Here is a 21,526-nt window from a genome sequence, read left to right as displayed (position 1 = left end):
TGGATTATTTCTGGTGTTATGGAGTGTTCAGTCCTGGGACTGCCAAACCCAGGCAGTCAGAGGGTAAAAACACCAGGAACCACTGGATAGCAAAACATAACAGTTCCATGAGTACACTCCTCACCTGACAAACTATAAATCTGTTGGTACAATGCACACAAATTCGGTTTGCAACTCTTTCTTCCTTTGGAATAACCTATGAACTTTTCACCTCAAATTGTGCAGAAATCAGGTGGCTTTACAGTGGTAAATCACCTGGGCTGTTTTCAATCCTGACCACAGCTCTTTCATTAATTAAAACACCTGTTCAATGGCAGTGCACACCGATTAAATCTTCAAAACCAATATTAGCACCAAACTTAGTCTTGTCATCATAAATGTCATTTGAAAACATTACCATGCAGTAACTGAGGTCACAAGTCGAAAAAATCTGCATATTTACCCATCTCCATCTCATGCCTGGGGCATTCAGCAGCCATCATTGTTATATATAGCCTGGCTAGCCAATGATGGCTTGATGACATGCAAATAAAGAGCAAATGATTTTTGAGAAAATTAAATAAATAAATAAATAACTCCCAAAAAAATTTGATCCCATCCTCTTCAGTTACTAAAATTCCCTTTAGTATCACTTGCAATTTAGGATCCATATGCATCCCAGGAAGATATAGTTGAAACATAAATCTATTCTGGGTCTTTTACTTGCAAAAATATCATACCTCAGCTATAATCATATGCAAAGACTTTTTAGAGGGCTTTGTAAATGCCATCCAAATTTATGATGGCATTTTTTGCCTTGCAGCTATAGATGTTCCATCCCCAAAGCACCCACATAAAGGTATATTCTCCTATGGATGGCTGCAGTTTGTCCCTGCTGCTATATCTAATCTGCCAAGTGTGCTGAAAAACTCTCAAGTAGCATTTGAAATGAAACAAATGTAGTCATGAATTTTAGACGAGATGTCTAAAGACGTCATTAGAAATTTTTTTTTAATTCTTCTTGCAATATATATTTATACAATGGAAAATGATGCCGAAGCTGACATTAACTCAAAGGGAAAATCGAACTGTTATCTTGCTGGTTATTGCTCTTCTCATTAAAGTTTTTAAATACATAAGTCATGAAATTATGTTTTGAAGAAATTGGTAAGATGTTGAGTACTGTTTATTAGTTATTGAAAGAACTGCTTGGGTGGCAGAGCAGGAATGCAGCGTAACTTAAGCGATCTAAAACAATCCAGATGATGCTGTAAACACAGATACAAACAGACAAGGTAATACACTCTATGAGAACGTTGTACCAAACAATTCAGACAGACTTTCATGGGGTAGGATTTTAAAGTAATTGTGAATATTGTAATGCTCGGCTTTACAATTCTGTAGGCAAGGTTGTCCCTCACTATAAACTGATATTTCTCCTTCGTAAATGGATCAGTGCTCATTTGCAAAGGAGAAATTTCAAACTTCTTTTTCCCTAAGTGACATCAGAATTTAGATTCTAACTTGAATTATCATTTTTGGCTAAAAATTGCTGAGGAGTCCAAAAGCATTTAAAACCTAAAGCCATTGAATCCATTTAATGCGCCTTTGGCACCTCTCTCTCTCTCTCTCAGTCCTTTTTGAACATTCTGGTCCTCATTTTAATCAATCTCTTTTTATTAAGTTCTTTGGCTCATTTACTTGTACGTGCATTTGCTTTATTTTATTTGGAACATTTCTTTTGTAGTGTCTTGAAAAAGAGTTGTGACATTTCTTTTGGATGGCTTCTTAAGTATCTGGCAGTCACCTATGATACGATGTTGATGGGTATGGATAGATTAGCTCTGTTTTCCCGATGATCTGTCAGATGTCGAGTTCTGAGGAAACTGGATGTGTGTGTTGGTGATGCATATGCAGGAGTTTGATAAGTGGATAGAGGGGGAGCTTTCATTTTTCTTGTGTAAAACCACTGTTTATTAAGCTGGATTTAGCCTTGTGAAGCGAGGTGCTCCGCTGGCAGGTAGTTAATCAGCGATCATGGTAACTCCGGCTGCAGCCAGGGGAGCCACAGCACCCATTCAGAACGTAGAAACTAAAGAGCACTTCATTAGGATGAGTGAATTTCCATCTGTGTTGTATTTTGTGTATACTGGAGCAATTAATACAGTAAACTGATGGATGGCAGTCAGTGTGATCGTATCTCGGCTGATGACAAAGTTTGCTCAGCACTAAATAGAACAGACTTACTATGACTGGCAGGAGCGTAGCCGTCAACATTTCAAGAAGCTTGAAATTAAGAATTCCCCAGGAAGGGAGAAAAAAAAAAATAGCAGCTGATCAGCATTTCTGTTGGTACTGATTTCAGTGGAATTGCTGGAATAATTCACACAGAAGGATGAAAATTCCTTGAAAAATGCTTCCCATATATCAGTTTTTTCTTCAACAGCTGACTTGTTTTTTCTGCATCATCTATTTGTTCTGCATGTTGTTGAGTTCATGGTCCACCTGGTAATACCTGAGCTGCCGTGATTCCTTTTCCTAGTGTGCCTTGGGAAGGAGGATCCAGACCATGTTTCGCTCATAGCTTTTGTTATGAAATCTCCATCAAAAGTCTAGTGGCAGAGAGCTAATGGGAATATTGCGTTAATTACCCAAAGGTCGTCTTTGGAGATGAATATGAGCTGGTCTACCAACGTAGCTAACGAGAGATGGAGTTTGTGTGTGAGATGTGTGCAGGTAGAATAATGTCAGTAATTAATCAAGTGAAATTGGATTGATATACAGGTGTAGATTTGGAGAGAAGGAGGATTGCTCTCCTCTTGCTGTGACTCCGTTCACTCCACCAAAGTTAATCCTGGTTTTTTAGCAAGGCACGTTGTAGGTACATGGCAAAGTGGTTTGCAGATACTTGTTTGTTCTGGGAAGGATTTGTGCATCCAATTCTCACGCATCATTTTCTGGTCCATTTAAATATATATCAGCCTCACACATGAACATTTGAAGACCTTTAGCTGTACTCAAGGAAGACTCTTACGCGGTGCGTTTCTAGTACTGGCAAACATAAGGAGGTAGAGGAATTAAACCCATCACAGTGCTCCAGTGCCCCTTAGAAGATGAGGAACACGAAGTTTTCCTGTGCACTCACTGATTAAACTTGGGCTGGAGGTTTGCGAAGTGCAGAGTTTTGGAAAGTCTTTCTGCCGGGACTTCAACATCCAATGGCTCCAGTAACCAGAGTTTCCCAAGGACAAGGATCCCATTTGCGCTTGCATTATGCATTGAGCAGAAGGGTGTGATGCATGATGTGGAATGAACAAAATAACTCGTGTGTTTAGGGAAATGCCAAATTAATGAAAATTCAGAAAGCTCTAATGTTGAAAAGGCACACGGATTCCTTGATAGAAATATAATGCTGCTAACAGTTTCAAGATTATTGTTGTCTGAATTTTCTGCTTATTGTGTACTGCAATTAAAATTCTTCTCAACTGAAAAACCAATGTCAAATTAATATTTCCTTTCGGAAAAAAATACGAAAGTACACATTTTGTTCCATTTAGCACCATCATGGTCTTTGATCAGGTTCCCTCTGTCCAGTGAAAAAAGCAGATTTGTGTTAATGGGAGCAGGCTCAGACCATATATGTTTGGCACACTTATAGAATCACAGGAGCACAAGTACAGTAAGTTAAACACACGCACTCAGCCTTCCATCTGCGTTTTATGCCACAGATCCCTTTATTTTCCTTTTTTATTTAGTAATTAACTTCCCCATTTATTCTGTAGTTAAAAGCTGCCATAAGATGAAAATAGACAAAGTCTGATTTTCTTCTCTCGCACTCTAAATAACACTCAGAGGAGACTCAGACCTGGATTCTGAAAGCTGCGTTTCCTAAAAGTGCCAGGTGTGACTGTGATTTGGACAAGAGTCCTATCCACAGAATAGTAAGGAACACTTTTAACCCCCACCTGGGTTACCCAGCCGTTGTGTTCTGGCTGTTCTTGTTTATTCCTTGCTCGGAGCAGATGGATAGAAAGAGGCAGGGAACGGGGAGGATCCTTGGCTCCATTCCCCATCCACCGGCCAGCGCAGCTGAGACAGGCTGGGGGATATTGTAATTTGTTGCTGCCCTGCACCAGAGAGCAGAGAGAGGAGAGCAGGGACTCAGAGGTGTCCTCAGAGCTGGCACTGCCCCTTCCTTGGGGTCCTGTGAAGTGCTGAGATCTGGTTTTCAGTGCAGTGGTCCCCACTAATGGCTGAGGAACGCCGTGCAAGGCAGCAGCATCCTCCTGGGATGCATCCCCAGCTCTGCCCAAGCTACCTTCAGCCTTAACTTTTTAATTTCCTGCATCCCTGAGCAGCACAGGAGGGGCCCTGCGGACTAGGGGCTGCTAAATGTGTTAAAACTCATTAGGTACGGAGCAGAAGACCCTTAAAAGGAGCCAAGAGTCTCAAACGTGGGTGCCAAAAATTAAACACCTAATTCCACATTTAGTCACCTACCTTCAGTTCCTTCCTCGTGGTTAATACACACTGTGCCACCTCATAGGTGGCCTGATTTTCATAGGCACCAGGCACCTACAACTAACTCAAGTGTTGAGACTGCTCACCTAAGTGAGACTTGTAGAAAGAATTCAAAGTTTTTCTGGGTGGCTAAACCAGAGTTCCTTCACTCTCAGCTCCCGAAAGGAGCTTCAATACAATGACCAGCATTGTAACATATGGCTTAGCAAGGGGAAGAAAAAAAAAAAGGAGAAAATGAGTATTAGAAATGGATGGACTAAAGAATACGCAGGATATATCAGGCACATTAACCAAACATATGGTGCTAAATGAGATATTTTTTTTAAATTGCAAAAAAATTGACATTCCTGGCAGTCTCAAGGATAATGTGACATGGCTGTGATAAATTTAGAAGAATGGGACATATTTTGGCTTGTTCTTGGAAACCTTTTTCTTGCATGCCGACTGTATTTCTTCTTTTATTAACCCATTCAAAGAATGTTTGAATTTTGCTGCTAGAGCACCATGCTAGCGCAACATAAAATGTGAATGATGCTAATTGCTTTGCACTGCCTAACTTTCTGTCATACCCTCCCCTCTTAAAGGACAAAACATGCTTTGGAAATGAGCTGGCAAGCTCATCTTCTTCTTTCTCTTGGTCAATATTAAGTGATGTAATTAAGCTCCTGTTTGCATATTCTTCTGAACTAGGAAGCAGCCATTTTTTTCTTGAGATCTGATGGATGTGATCACTCAAAATAAAATGTGTCATTACAAACCCCAAACAAAACAAAAACATGGTATAGTTGGACTGTTCCAAACCAATACATTTCAAAATACCCTGGGAAAAAAAATAAATAAATGAACCAAACTTGTGATAATAATGGCAACCAGAACGATAACAAACAAATAGAGCAAAAGTAGCAACCAACTATCAGCGCTTCAGTTTGTTTTTCTATTCAACTTCCCTGCATAGGGTTCCATTAAAATCTCTATTTTCACATGAAAGCCACTGCCTCGACCTTATAAAACCCATCCCCATGTGAACATGACACTGCTCAGCACTGCCACACTCAAGGTCATCCATCAGCTCCTTTGTAGCTCCTCAAGTTCCAGTGTTTGGACACAATCACACCAACTTGCTGCAGCTTTAAACCACATTCCACTGCCTCTGCCCCTTCTCCCTGCCGAGGTTTAGAGATGAGTCCTGCAGGGGTTTTTATTAACACAGGGGCAGCAGAAAAGCTGTTTCATTTTTTCAGCTTTATTATGTTTCCCATAACCCTGAAAAGGGTTTGTAGCCAGGGAAAGCAGGGAGTTGCTGAACCACAGAGTTGAGATGTCCCTTCTTCCCTGGCCTCTGTCACCTGCCCAGGGCACAGGTGACTCATGTCCCACCTGGATCCTTGCTCTTGGAGCAGCTCCCATGCTGGCAAATTTCACTCTGACCTTCCCTGTGCATGGAATCCACTTGGACTGTCCATGATGTTTTGCTCTTCGGGCTGGGGTGACACTCCTTTGGTGTTTCCACCCCCAGTTCTTCCATCACAGGGAAATCTGGGTCAACAGCACTGTTAATTCCTTGGAGTGTCCTTGTCCTGCATGTGGACATTCCATAATTAAGTTACATCCCATTCTAGCAGAAATTCAGCAGGCTGCATTGGAATATTTCCTTGAAACACCCTGATTGAATCTCCTTTTTTCTCTTCTCCCCAAACTGAACCAATCTTTGCTTTTGTTCCTACTCCAAAGTCCATAAGAACAATATTAAAAAAAACCCAAAAAATCAACTCAATATTTTTCTTGCACCATAGTCAGTTCTAAACATTGATTTTTAAAAGGTTAAGTCTGTAACCTTTCCTGCTATGGGGAAAAAGCCACCACAACAGCAAACCCTGTAGCAAACAAGTTTCGAGGCAGAAAGCTGCAAGTACAACACTGGAACTCAAACCATTCCCTTACTTTATTTAACTTACAGAAATATAAACTGCAAAGCCTCACTGAAACCATTAAGACCCAGCAGTGCAGAGCATAAAGTACAAGAAGGCTTCTGCATATTGCAATCAACATCCCAGGGACTATAAAACTAGTCTTATTAAATATAAAGTTAATAATATAGCCCAGAGGTAATCTTGTCCAGGCCTCTCTCTCTACTTTTTAACAATTAAATACTATAAAATACAGAGTTGGAAATAAAATTGAATGACTTTGCTAGTGGAAGTTCAACTTGCACATTACCTGATACTTTGCTTTTCCACCTGAAATATCAACCTTTGTTTGCTATATCCCTATGGATATGCAGAATGCCTGACGGGCTGTATATATTGGAAATTTTGAGTTTTCAGGATGCCTTCTGATAATCAGGACATCCAGATGCATCTAGAACTGCAAAAATATAAGCTAGTACAAACATGCATACTTTTAATTTACATCCTATAAAATTCTTTCCTCCAAGCATCTACCATACAAAGAAAAGGCTCGGATTTTAAAAGCCTATTGCAATGTATTAATGCCATTAATTTTTTTGATGCCACAGCTTTGATATTGGCATCAGCAGGAATTATTCTGACCCTGTATACCAAACCAGTCAGATTAACACCCCATTTCTGCATGTCCACGGCAGAGGTTTCACCCAGTGAGAACTTAACTCTGATTTTCACTGGAAGCCTTTGATATGGTTCAAGGGCATTATAACTCTGAAATAATTCTGAAACTCTGAAATAATTCCAGTGCAGCTTCTAATATCAAGACACAAATACCATTCACCCTTTAAAAAAAAAATTGAGAGCAAAAAGGAACCACATAAACATATAACTTCCAAATACCTTTGAAGTCAAGAGAGTAAGGGGAGGCAGAGCTTGAACTCAGAGAACTCCCTTCTCTAGTTGTGCCTTGAGTCGTGCGGCACATTTAAAAGATCCATTTGCAATAATCTACTAAACCAAGGAGTGAAAGACAGAACTCATAAAAAACCTGTAAAAATCCAAATGCTCCAGCTATTACAGACTTCTAAAAATAAAGCAGAGTAGGTTTCAGTAGCAATAATAAGCTGCATCTTATCCACATTTCAGACTTATAAGAAAAATATGGCTGCCTTTTAGTACTCATGGCTCAGAGCAAACCATGGCTGCTTCTGCCTTGAAAAAAAACCAAACCCACAAATAAAAGTGAGCTTTCAGCTTGCTGTTGTGTTGCGTTTCATTTGTCCTTTAAGTGTGTCTAGCTGCTTCTGCACCCCCTTTCACAATGCATAGGCTGTCGTTCCATGACCTAGCATTATTAAATTGCACTTATCAATCATTCTTGCCAGGAATGCCATCGCCAACTACATTAAAGAAGTCAGAGAAGTCTGGTTTCAGCAGTCCCTCGCCTTCGCAGACCTCCTCCCTTGGAACGGCTTTCACACAGCACCATCGACCTGTCATTACAGGACCCAGAGGTGAGGCCTTTCCCAAGAGCCCCCAGGCATTGAGGGGTGGCCACGGCTCCCAGAGTCCGTGCCAGCGCCGCTCCTCGGAAAGCCATCGCCACCTGTGACCGCCCAGCGAGGGGCTGTGCTCAGAGCCTTCACACCACCCAGGCTTTAGGTGTCTAGAGGCTGGTTCTGTCAGGCTGGGCTGCTTGGGAAAGCTCCTGGTGACCACTCGAGGTGGAAACGCTGGTTTCTGGGGTTCTGTTGGAAGAGGGTGGGCAGAGGGACAGGATGTGTTGCGGAGAAGTGTCTTCTGCTTGTGGCCATTCATCACGTTGACTCAGTCCAACTGCTCGAGACAGGGACCCATCCATCACTTCTGACCCACGCCTGTCTTCCAGCTCTGTGGATTTCCTTCTGCCAGTCATTTATTCTCGTGCTGTTGGTGTCAGTGTGCCTTGTTAGGGGACTCCTTTGAAGTCGGTTCCTGCAATACTTTGGCTGGTTTTCTTCCCAGTACTCTTCTGACTGACTTTCCAAGTAAAAGAGATGTCCTCTGGGTCTGGATGTGCTTATACATTTTTGTTAGGAAGCTGCATTTGCATTTAGCCTAGAAAACTAAATGCAGTACTGAGTTCACATTTGAAAAGGAGCTCACTTGGGCATAGTAAGAGACACAAATGAATGAATCCTCTTACAAACCTCTTTGGAAGATATAAAAATAGGAATGAATGGTTGTGACATGTTTCTTTCTGCTATGAAATTTTGTCTCATTTAGGGAAGATTATTAAGGAATTGGTCGAATGGTGAAGCATAAAAAGGCATATTAGCGATTCATCCTAGAAATTATTCAGAAAAGTCTGTTTGGCATCAGTGTGGTTTTACTGAGGGCAGCATAAACCAGGAGGAGCCTCTTTGTCTGCACAGTCCAGGTGATGTGGTGAGGAATGGTGGAGTTGCACAAAGTTGAAGCAAGGTCAGACTTGCACTTTGTGGGGTTTTGTGCTTTGTTAAATCTACTTGTTGTAGTTTGATTTGTTGTGGTTAATCCATAAAAATTATTCATTACCCTTAGACATACACCTAGATCCTCAGAAGATATTTAGGCATCTAAGCTCTATAGAGAATTCCCTTGAAATTTGGATCTGAGCTGTCTGGCAAACATATCCTCTTTTAAAAGCCTTGATAATTGGTGATACAAGTATGAATAATATGAAGCTTCCATTAACATTCTATTCAGTGCACATCAGCTGACTCTGAATTCCTGTCTTTTAGAAGTTCAGCCTTTTAGATTTCAGTTGTTGATTGATTAGTTAATAGGCCTTTCTTTATTTAGCTGTGTTTTACCTCACACTAATTTTTTAAGATCATTGACTGCCTTTGTCTGCCCCTGTTTAGACCCTCTGTGCTTTGGATTCTTGTGTGGTTCAGAGAGGAAATGTCTCACTGGTGAGGCCTTGTTTAAATCTCATCTACAGTCTGTTTTCACAAGACTTTTTCTGTGCACTGAGGGATTTCCATTGGCTACGTGAGAAGAACATTCAGCGGGAGCCAGACGAGCAAATAAAATTCTTCCAGTCCCAAATTTTGTTTGTTTGGAAGGAGATGTTCTTTACTAACTCCACAAAGAAGCAACACAGTTTTTAATCATCATGGTTCCTAACAAGTTAACCAAAACTGCTCTTCTGCATCATTTAGAAGCATCTTCTGTTTTATGCTTGTTCACAAACAAAGTCTCACAGACTTTAAGGAAAAAAAATACCCCTGAATCCATCCATGTTTTTTTTAAGTGCCATCATCCTGAAAAAAATCTTGTCCCAGACTTCATTCTTTGTTCTTTTTGGACATTCCTCCTCAGTATTCTTCTTCCACAGCACACTGGCTGTGTTTATTTCCCTGCTACAACAATCATTCTGTTAGTAAAGGGTAATATACTGAGATGGATTATTTTCTGCAAATCCAGCTTTGTTCTTTATCCCATCGCCTCCAGCGTACTTTAGGGACAGTAAGCAGAAGAGAGAAGCTTTTCAGGTATCAGAAGTGGCAACATAAAGAGCATAATGCTGTCGTATAAGAGGATATAATTGAGAGATTCACATCCACCAGTAGTTACTGGAAGTTGTGCCTCTGCAGAAACGATGGTACAACAGACACAGGTTAAATAAATTCCCCCTGGACAAAGGTGCATTATGTAAATGGTCAGTGGCAGGTCATTCCGAGGGGTCTTTGGGAAACAGAGAGCAGGATTTAATCTCCAGCCTGCAGAGAGATTTCAGAGAGAGGGGAGTTGTGAGTAAGTAGGTCACCATCAGAGTAAGCTCCTCAGCCAACACAACGAGCACAAGGAGGTTCCATCTCCTTCTCATGCTCGTATGTGCAAGTTTATCACTTGGATGTGTGTATGAGATGCATTTGTAAAGCTTGATCAAAATAGACAGCAGAGAAGAAGCTGCAGACTATTCATGGCAGGTGTTGTCATTGACAACCAGCGATTTATAACTTCTCGGGAATATTCCCGAATCTTTCACACGCTTCCAAACATCCCTTGGAATACACTGCCTGTCTGATGCCAGGGGATCCCAGGATACTGAATGCCCTTCCCTGTGATCCCCACAATGAGCCATTTTGGAAACAAAACTTCCTTGGAGGAGGAGTAAGATCCTTGAGAGGATTCCTCAGCTCCAAGGCGCTCCACCCGATGAACCCCTTGGAAAACCTCATCTCTCACAGAATTGCCTGGATGTGCTGTGCTCTGGAAGGCTGAGCACTCTCTCCTCTCTGCACTGGTGCTGCTGGCAGTGCCCAGCTGGGCAGTAGCCAGGAGAGAGGATCCGAGCTGGCTGACCAGCAGACCAGATGTGCAGTGAGTGCTGGCGCAGGGATGCCAATGCTTCAGTGACTCCTCAGTACTTCCAACAGATGGTGGCAAGATCCAAGTTTCTTTGGTGATAAGCTAGCAAAGTGATTCATGGAGCCTCACTTGATGATGGCAGTTTTTTGGGCATGACTCTATGAATGCACCATATGTCTTCTCTGGACCAGCGTGGTTAGGATTCAGTGTCTGGCAGATGGTAAATTGATCACCTATAGGGTGGCTTTAGCATCACTATCAGTTTTAGAATTTATTTCAAAGCCTTGAAAATTCGAGCAGCCAGATCTCTCTCCTACTCAGCATACTTTTGTTACCTGCAAATGAGATTATTTGGTGGCCAGCATAGCTCACCACAGCACTCCAGCATTGCAAAGCCATCGTGGATTGCTGGCACCTCACAAAGCTTCCCAGACCGCTTGAACTCTTCACCAGACAGTGAAGGATTTAAATACTATGGGTGACAGCAGTATTTACATAAGTGGTTTTAGGCTTCCATGTATTGCTACTTACACTCTGGTGACTTTATAACTCGAGCTGGCTGAAACGTTAAATTGACCACGATCTTGTAAAGCCAGGATGTACAGCAGCCTGTGCTGCAGAGCATTCAAGCATTCCCACAGAATATGACAGTGTGGATCCCACGAGCCAAAAAAGCAAGGAAGAAAGGACAAGGAAAGAAAAAAATAAAATAACAATGAGATGGTATGTTAGGAAGATAAATGAAGGAGAAACACAATTACAAGAAGCGAGAAATGCAACATGAAGGCAAGAACCCAAGGAAGTGGGTGTGTGAGAAGAAGGGATGAAAGTCAACTAGTGGACTGGTTTCCATTATATTAATTTCCTCCATAATTACCATTGCCATTTAGACTTTTATCAGGACGAAGCCTGCCAGGGAAATGCTGCAGCACAGTACTTTCTGTTCATGCCAAAGTGGCAAAACCTCTGTGTCTCATATCTGGAAAGATATTGTGTCCTTCTCTATCAAAATCCCCCTCTGGGTCACCAAAGTCCTGGTGCCTGTTCACTGTCCTGTCAGCCAGGAATCAAAGTGATGCTTCCTGGTGTACATTGTGAAAAGACATTTTGTGATGTCCTGTTCTGCTCCATGGCTGCTCCTCGATGCTGTCAGCTGGCACAGTCGTGTAACCTTCTAGTTCCCTGTGAATTTTGACAAAAACAAAGTGGTGCAACTTGACACAAACACCTCTGAGCAAGGGGTGGTGATGTCAGAGAGCCAAAAGGAGACAGTCACCCCACAAGGGCGAGGGAGCTGAGCTGAGGCCAGAAGCAGCACAATGCTGACCATCAGATGGGTTTACATGATCCACTTTACAATGTCAGGACAGCTGACTGTGCAGGGGAAGATTTTGATTTTCTGCACTCACTTGGGAGAAGCTGGTGCCGAAGGAAAAGCAGTTTCCCAACAGATGGCCTCAAGGTCAGCCTTTAGCCATGACACCATCCCCAAACTGCCTCACCCCACGCAGGGAGGGCAGAGAGGGAGGCCTGCAAAGGGTTAAAGCTCCAGCTAAACAAAAGTCAGGAACCGTGTAATTAAAACTCTACCTTTGTTGTATTGTCAAGAGTTAGCCTGTGACATAGGAAATATTTAAAGGAGCAGGCTGTTCAGCTAATTTGTGTGTGAGTGAACTGCTTAGACAGTCCTATCCTAAATTAACTGTAAGACCACCCACCGAGCTCGCCTCATAAAGGGCCATGATTGCTCAGCTTCGTTTTGTATAACCGTTCAATAATTACTAGATAAATGCATAACTAAAAGCTCTATTACACTAATAATTTGTACTGAGATAGATGTGTGGGACACCATGCTGGGTTAATTTGTCATCCCTGCAGCAAACTTCTAAAGAGGGCTCTTTTGCAGTGGAGTTGTGTTAATATGTTGCTCCAGTGAGGACATGTTAGAGCAACAAGATGACTTGGTCGCTTAATCTCCTAAAGAGGCAAAATGCCTGGAGGGGAAGTGCCAGAAAGAAGAAAGGGGGGTGATTAACACAGTGGACCCAGATTTAAACTCATCCTGACAAAAGGAGCTGATCTAACTGAGCAAAAGAATGAAAAAAAAAAAAAAAGGGGAGTGTTAAAAATACTAATAGGATTTCATGCATCCCTAAAAAATAATATAAAAATAAAGTGCTGCAGGAACAAAGTATTTTGCCCATGCTTTTCCTGACGCTGCGTTTGGTTCCTCTGCTCTCTTTGATGTATCCGTGGAGTTGAACTATGTGCTTTAAACAGTGCAGTGAACTATAATATTTTTATCTCTGCTTTATGCTAAATTCTTCTAGCTTCAGACACACACAAAAAGCACATTATTGCTTTAAATATGGAACCCATGTTTAAGCATCAGAGCTCTGGATTTTCAACCTCCTCTATTGACAGAACCATAAATCATGTTAAAGTTAAGTGAATTACTGTAGCGTGGAACTATAGCTTTAACAATGTTTATGTAGTATCAGCTTACCATCTACAGAATGAAAGGGAGGAAAAACACTGATATTAGAAATGGGAATGTGGAGTCCTATTAACTTAACAGCAATATATCACTCCAAAGTCACAGATTCCATTACCATGCCCTTTTTAGTATCAAAGCAGAATTATATCATCACGCACATAAAGGTTGTAGTTTTAAAGAGAATTTACATTTCTATTGTAAACTTATCAACTGCATTTCATTATGAGAAAGACATGATATATTCTCCTAGCAGAAGTTTTTATCTTACGATGAGAATATATGAGAATGCATCATGTGTATTAAAAGTAATAATAATATGCAGAAGTTTACAGCATTTGATGTGATGCAGGAATTCTTCAAATATGTTAAATTAGGGTCTTTTTGACCTCTAGCTGTAGTCTTGGAAGGCAGGAATGCATTCTGTAGGTATGATTTTTATTTCTGTCCCGGTGTAATCAGTTCTATAGTATTCTGATCTCCCAAAGGCAGCAGAATTCTGACATGTTTTAAAACATTCTGCTCGAAATAGCTAACTTAACTGGCCCCCTGCCCATGCCAGAATCTGGAACCAGTGCTCAGTTCAGCTCCACAGGTTTTCCAAAGCAGCCTGTACTACTCAGCAGCCCAGAGTACACCAATAAACCCTGAGCTCAAACACAGCCTTAAGCATATTTTCCCTTTGCTAGGAACTCCGTGGGCCTTGGCAAAATGTCCTCCTGCCTCCCACTTGCTACTGCAGAATTCCTTACAGAAAGAGTGTTCCTGAACAAAGGGTCCAGGTGCCTTTTAGCACTCAGGGCAGCAGCAGAGGGCTGAGAGGCAGCCCTGATCTGCAGATACTGTGGCTCTGTTCTTCTCAGCAGTGTTCAGCTGACCAGCTGCACTTGACTTGTGGAGCTGAGAGATGGATAGTCTGCAGTTCAGCTCAGCTTTTTGATGTTCGTGGGCAGGAGCAGATCCTCCATCCATCCATCCTAGCTGGGGTGTTTCACTATCTCTTGCACTGCTCAGCTGTTTATATTGTATTTTGGATCTTTCATCAGTGTTTGTGTACATAATGTGAGAGACAGTGTCCGTGATACCTGAATTTTACCCATGCTAAGAGGGTAAAGCCTATTTGTACTTCTCCAGCTCCATGATTTCCCAGCCTTGCCAGTGCAAATGGGAATGGGAGATGGGATCAGTTTGAATTTAGCTCATCCTTGGACCTGACCTAAACAACCCCTTTGCACCATTATGGGATTTAACAAATACCTGAGTTTTCCAGGGATGTGAATTCCCTTCCAAGGGCTCATCCTAGGACTGGTCAGTCCTACCCTCAGCAGCTCAATATTTGAGGCAGGTTCTCACTAACCTGAGTAAGCAATTCCTCTACATTTATCACCCTAAAGTCTGTTCCTAATGGGCAGTAAGAAAAATGGGGACTTTCAGAAACCTTTCAGAAAGTGTTACAGGGAAGCAGCTCCCATTGAAATTCAAAAGCAGTTAATGAATTCTCTCAGGACCTCTGCAAATCCCAGCCCAAGTTTCTTAATTATTTTTTTTTTCTTGTTTGGGTAACTGCTTTCATCACCAAAATCTGTGGGCTTAAAGCTATTGTTTTAGGCTTCCATTCTTTACCTCTTGTATTGTATTATACACAGAAGTGTAAGTTCCTTTCAACAAATTTGGATTATCGCCAGATCTCCTTATTAAAAAGTCACTCTTCATATTTCCGATAAACACAGCTGTTTCATGGTGTTTGAAAGCATTTCACATCAGCCAGCATGGTGGCTTAGCCAATTAGTCCTCTAATATGGTCAATTTTCAGAATAAGTACCTTTGGGGTACAAAGGGTGGGATCCATCTCGCATAATTTGAACTGGCATCGCTGGAATGGCAGGAGAAAGCTTGCAGCACGCAGGGAGTTAAAGCAACTTAGAAGCCTGACGTGGAAGTCTCTAGCAGAACAAACTGTTCTCTAACATTTCCAGGGAAATGACTTTTCAAAAAATACTTTCTTAATTGTAATGAAGCCAATTATAATGGCCTCAAAAACAAGCGGATAAAAAAGCGATCCCGTTTTCATTACGATTCTAATGTTACTATTTCTAGGAAGGCTGATCAATGTTTAATGAAGTATTAGTAAACTTAATTATCACTTTGTGGAGGAGGCATCTGAGCACTGTGCCCTGATCCAGCTGATGGACCACAGCCCTTGTGCCTGGGCAGGAACAGTGATTTTGATTCCCAACACTACCCCTGGAACAGGCAGGGAGTACAGGGCAATAACCTTTTCCTGAGCAACACCAAATGACCCTTTCCAAGACTTCAAACGACTTCAGGAAGAAAGGAATCTCATCCAGTCATGTGGACTTGAAGGGGTTGGCAGGGCTTTTTTTTGGAAGAGGAGATGGAAGGTGGAAGGATCAATATGTGCCCCCATATGTTGGGCTGTGCTGGTGGAAATCCTGTCTGAGCACTGTAGGTGTCCCTTCACCACGTCAGTGAGTTCTCCCCGAGAGACAGGATCCCAGGCCTCTTTATTAGGAACTGCTCCTTTGTTCCAGGATCCTGAATATCTGAAGAAAACCATAACCTGCTTCAAATTAACTGATTCTTTATTATCTGTTCTTGCTTGCACAGAATTCTCAATTTTGGCTCTTCTTCAGAGCCTCGGCCATGTGCAGTGCTCACCTAATCAATGGGCTCAGCTGACTTTATTGCTTACTTACTTTGTTATTGGCTACCACAAATCAAGAAGAGAAAAGGCAACACAGACCTGCATAACCAGAGGTTTGAATTCAGCATTCTGAAAAATCCTCTGACTTCTGTGCTGCACAGCACCACGAGCTCATAAAACACTGAGGAATCCAGTGCAGCACACAACAGCTGTACTGCATAATTACTTGGCCCAACAGCAGTAGTTTTAAAATACTGGTATATCTGTTGCAGGCCACCATACATTATCATCTCATTTTCAATAAAAAGTCTGGGATGTTTCAGACGAGCTTCAATGGAATTAGAATCATGTGTGCTTTGAAATATTTATGCTTGCCTTGAGATGGAAGGATAACTCCTGCCTCCAACCCCCACACAAAATAGCAGATCTCATAACACCAGGGAGTCCAACTCCTCCATACCTACAGCAGGTAGAAATGAAGTTCTGATCTTGAGTACACATCTTTTCATAGGTTGGAGAAGTCATATTTTATGTCATTTACTGAGGTCAGTAATAAAATATAAATGTCACAGGCTGAAAGACGCCAGGAGAAATATGGTTTGGCAGGATGGAGCTGCTTAGGGATACATAAATAATAAGTCAATAAGTAAATAAATAATAGACAAAGACCTATTTTATCTCCCATTTGAAGATCTCAAAGAATTTACAATCACTGATTGAGACTTGTAATATCCCATCAGAAGTAATAAGAGCCTGTTCCCTTACATGGGGTAATTTCCATCACTGTAGGTGTGGGTTTGGGAGTTAAAGACTTCATCATTTTTATTAAGTCTGAAAATCATGACTGAAAGGGCCCTTGGCCTTTTTAGAGGCAAACAGGGAAAATAACAACCTGCTTCATTACCTCTCGTGCTTCAACTGATTAAAAATGCTTGTGAGGGTCCCTATATTTGGAAACACGGTTGTGTTCTGCTCTCAGAACTTGTTGGAGTGGCCAGTTTTGCACTCACCAGAGTTGCTGACCACAACACAGCTATCAGAGTAATGGTCTGTGTCTGGGCCAGCAGATTTTAGACTTTAACATTTAATTCCCTCTCTCTAGTATCAGGCAGGCACATTTGTAACGTTGATCAGTTTAATAGTAGGGGTTTTTTCCTCTTATCAAAGAGCCCTTTCTTTTGGCACTTGAGAAATTTGCTATTTCCTAGTCAGGGACTGCAAAAACAAACCCTTGGAGATCCTTATTGCACTCATTACTTCTTATGCTCAGAAGAAAATGACCTCTCCACATCAGTGTATGGCCCAGACTGAGGATGGATGCCAATTTGGTCCTGTTTGCCTCCCCCAGTCCTCCCCAGATCAGCAGGAAACCCTTGGAGATGAGCTGAGCAGTTGGCCAGGACTCCGAAGAGGAACCACTTTCTCCTTGCAGCACTTTGCCTTGCTGAATTATTGTTGATCATTTCTGCATTCATTTTCCTTCTCCCTCTCTTTGGGAAGATCACTGACACATGCTTTCCACTTTGTTTTCTACCCTGACATGCTGAGGAGGTCAAGGCAGCAGAGAAAGGCTCACTCCTTACATGCCAATGAATGTTTCTTTCATCTTTCATAGAGCAAATCAAATTATTAAACGAAGAGCCATACTTTGGAAAAGCTAAATACAGTGTTGTCTCAGGCCTAGCTTTGAATTCCCACATGTTCCCTGGATACAATTCTCTATTCCTTCTTGTTTGAAATGCATTTCAATCTCCTTTTCACCCAGCAGAAGAATAGAAATGAGTTTGTTCCCAGATGTGTACAAAGGACAGAGCAGTTCCATAACAATTTCAAATAGTATTAAAAGGATATTTTTTAGTATTTTGGAAACTCCAATTTATTTCTTACTTAATTAGATGTTTGCCACCTAAATGTCCATGTCTCACTTTTATCCTCATCCTTCATATTCCATCTGGCACACAAGGAAAGGGGGAACCACAAAAGGAGATCTGAAGAAAGGGAGGAAGACAGAAATATTGTCTGCTAGTAAAAAATACATTGTAGTCATCAAACTGCTGGCTAGGTGGGATTCACCTGACTGAAGGTGTGTCTGTAGAATGGAGGGGTCGACCTCAGAGCAGCACCAGTCAAAGGCAGGGGAATATTTTGGAATGGGGTGAGTGGCTCCTTGGACACTGCTTAGTCCATTCCAATAATTGGCTCCATGGTGATCACCTGCAGTTACAGAAGGGAATCCCCCATTATCTCCACCTTTGATACCTAACTTCAAAGTCAGAGCCTCTCCCAGGGGTGTGGGGACAGAAAAACAGCCTTCATTTTTTCCTTTGAAGATTTGGGTTCTTTATCTGAGGAGTTTTCAGATGCGCTGCGATTTAAGATGCAAACTCACAACAAAACTATTCATCTTAAAAGTGAATAAGAAATAATTTACAAGGTTTGTAAAACCTCCTTATCTCCATGCTTTCTTCCCATGGTGTTTTTCCCTTTAGTACCTCACATTTGTTTTTCTACTGGGAATATTTTCAAGAGTATTAAGGGGGAGCAGAATAGTGGGGTTAACATGGATAGAGGGGAGCTTTTCATGGCAAGGACAGGGATTTCACATCCATCCCATACCAGCACCCCAGGCACGACTGCAGCTCTTTTTGGTGTGGTGTCAGAGCAGTAATTCCTATATTGTGGTGGAAAAGGATGAGGATAGAAGAGCTGCCCAGCCAACCCTTAATGAATGTTTACAGGAAAATACAGTAGTTTCCTTGCTGCTGTTTCTGAGTTCACGTTTTATCCACATCTTCAGGCTCTTGAGTTTGCTAATGGTTTAATAATGCTTAAGAAAAAAAAATTATTAATAAAGTGTCATTATTAAACTGGCAATGAACAAGAGTAAGAGGCAGGTTTTAGCTTTTATTTAACTGAAGGTTTTTCGTAACATTCATCATGAAATGAATGTTTGCTCATTTGTGTTTGATTTTAGTCAACTTCCCTGCATCTCTCCAATTTTTCCAAAAGTGCCAAAGGCTTTCTTTTTTCCCTCTTGTATATTTAAGTTATTTCAAAGCCAACACCTGAGCTTCTGTAGGATATTCCCTCCCTTGTAAAGCCTTTATCTCACTGGTCATACGCAGTGCATGAGCACAATCCATGCACATGGACACCCCTGAAAGATTCCTAGGGTAACATTCCAAGGGAGCAACCATGTTTGGTGAGGAATAAACAAAGATTTACAGATGAGCTTGTGTGCAACCAGATTAATTGGTCATTCTGAAGGAAGAGTGAATCCTCGTTTTCGAGGGGAGAATTCATGGCACTGTAAGTGGCAGCAGTTGCTACCTCGTGGTGACAACTCACAACACAAAGAACTGTTGGGTAACAAGGGTCCAACCCAAAATATTTTGAAGGCCAAGGAATTGGGCAAAGGTGTCACATAATGTAGGAGAGCAAAAGGCTCTGGAGCTGCAGTTGTAGTTCTGCTGAAATCAGCTGAGGGTAAAATCGGTCATTGCCAATGGGCTTGTGTACATCACACCTCTGCACCTTCTCTGGAGGACATTTTCCAGCTGGCTTGTTGGCCCATAAATTCCCCAAATTAAACTTCATCCCTGAGCCCAAGCTGGGGACTTGCTGAAGATTGGAGCCCAGTGTTATTCAGGAGAAATGTAAATGTAATTTTCCAAACGATCTCGCCACTTTGTGCATGTTCATTAAACGAAAACACGTTACTTAAAATAAATGTTCCTAAAGTGAGATGGAAAAAAATCCCTGACAACAAGAAGTGTTAGACCATTTTAAAATTATCGACCGTTTATACTACAATATAAAATGGATTCGTATGTGCAAATCCAAGTTACATGAAATGTCAATTAAATCAACCCTAATCTCCCAAATACATTTTTTTATTGCCTGATTGATGAGGGCTGCTCTTAAGGTGATGAATAGTTTTCACTCTCACAAAGGACTGCTGATTCCTTTATACGTGTCCACTAAAAACACAGAAAATCCTTCAAAATGTCTGGCTCTGTTTGCTTCCAGGATCTAGATGAAGAGAGTGTAGGATACAATGTGGTCTAATATATTAATTGGTGTATAAACAATACTGTACATTTAAAAAAGAAAAAAACAACAACAACAAAAAAAAAAACTTAAAACGACAACAGATTTAAACTGTTTTATTTTCCAGAGGCAAAACTCTATATAACGTCTTTGTTTTCTTTCCTATAGCAAGTCCACATGCAACACCATCGACTCTTCATTTTCCAACATCACCCATTATTCAACAGCCTGGGCCATACTTCTCACACCCAGCAATCCGCTATCATCCTCAGGAGACTCTGAAAGAGTTTGTCCAACTTGTCTGCCCCGACGCTGGTCAGCAGGCTGGACAGGTGGGGTTCCTAAATGTAAGGAAGCCGTTTTTCTTTCTTCAGAAGTGTTTTTGTCCTATGTAAAAATTAACCACGGGGTTATGGATGGGGTTGTTTTAACAGCATGTCACCTGCAGGAGAACACCTTGAATAGTTGCTGGAAGGGAGAGGGAAAAAGAAATATATATATATATAATAATGCTGTGCTGAGAAAGTATTTTAAAAAACAACAAGAGACCTCCCCCAAAAAACCGCTCGACCACATTGTGGTGAAAGGAGCTTAAACTGTCAGAGGAGTTGGTGCTGCAGTGACCTGCTGGGTTTCTCCACAAACGACTTTGCTGCATGTGTTGTAACCCTTGTGGAACCAAGGTTAACAAAATACGAAGGCAGAATAATTTTTATTAATTATTTTTGAAGTTCAGGGGATAATGGGGGGGAAGGAGCAGGAAAAGGGAGGGTGAGAAACAGATGTTTCAGATCAGCTAAGTTCATTAAAAAAAAAAAAAATACTGCCTTATAGCACTTTAGATCAAGTTGACCAGTACTTGAACTCAAGATGTTAAAAGTACAGTTTATTATGGTTTGTTATTTCTGTAAGCAGTTATCTTTTCCCCTTATCTCTATGAAAAATTAAGCAGAGTTCCAAAGCTTCAAATAACCATTTTCATTTTTTTTTAATCAAATAAAGTGAATCATCTTGCTATTATTGAAATAGCATTTTGGTCAAAGAGAGAATTTATAAATTTTATGTAAATCAAATCTAAAATAATGCTCTGAATATTTCATGAAATGTAATGCATGTAACTTTTTCCAGCCAATGAAGTAATAACTGGCAAAATTACTGCTACTCTCCTGACATACACACGGCTGAAAGTGTTAATGAGAATTAGTTTAATTATTAGCATCTAATTTATTACACTTATTTAATAAGCTGTATTGTTCTCAGTGTTTTCCTTTCCCCAGCAGAAAAACTGACTCTACTTATTCCAGCCAGTCCTGGCTTTGAATAATGTCTGCAATATGTTAGCAGATACATTTATGTCTAGACAACAAATCAATACAGTGCTTTTCTTTTTCCTTGAGTATTCATTTGCTTAATTTATCCCAAACCATTCAGCATTATGAACTGTTAGCACACTCACAATGAACAGGCAGCAGGGGTCTGCTTGGCAGGAAAGGGACCTAATTGGGAGACAAGATAGTGTTTGAGAGATGTCACTAATATATTAGTTTATTAAAGGTGCTGGATGTTGGAAAAATA

At 41.2% G+C, this 21,526-nt stretch overlaps 1 protein-coding gene across 1 annotated transcript in view; it reads left to right on the top strand.

Moving 5' to 3' along the window:
- NFIA (nuclear factor I A) overlaps window positions 1-21,526 on the top strand; it is a 149,469-nt gene that overhangs the window by 88,906 nt on the left and 39,037 nt on the right. Inside the window, exons 9-10 of the mRNA XM_085067314.1 lie at window positions 7,790-7,918; window positions 20,120-20,298. Coding sequence (XP_084923440.1) covers window positions 7,790-7,918; window positions 20,120-20,298 — 308 coding nt within the window. The remainder of the gene's footprint in view (window positions 1-7,789; window positions 7,919-20,119; window positions 20,299-21,526) is intronic.

Source organism: Lichenostomus cassidix, chromosome 8, assembly GCF_008360975.1.
Source record: "Lichenostomus cassidix isolate B80296 chromosome 8, HeHo_3.0, whole genome shotgun sequence".
In the NCBI taxonomy this organism is placed as follows: Eukaryota; Metazoa; Chordata; class Aves; order Passeriformes; family Meliphagidae; genus Lichenostomus; species Lichenostomus cassidix.
Note: the sequence above shows the minus strand (reverse complement) of the source record. Positions and strands in the feature narration are given on the sequence as shown.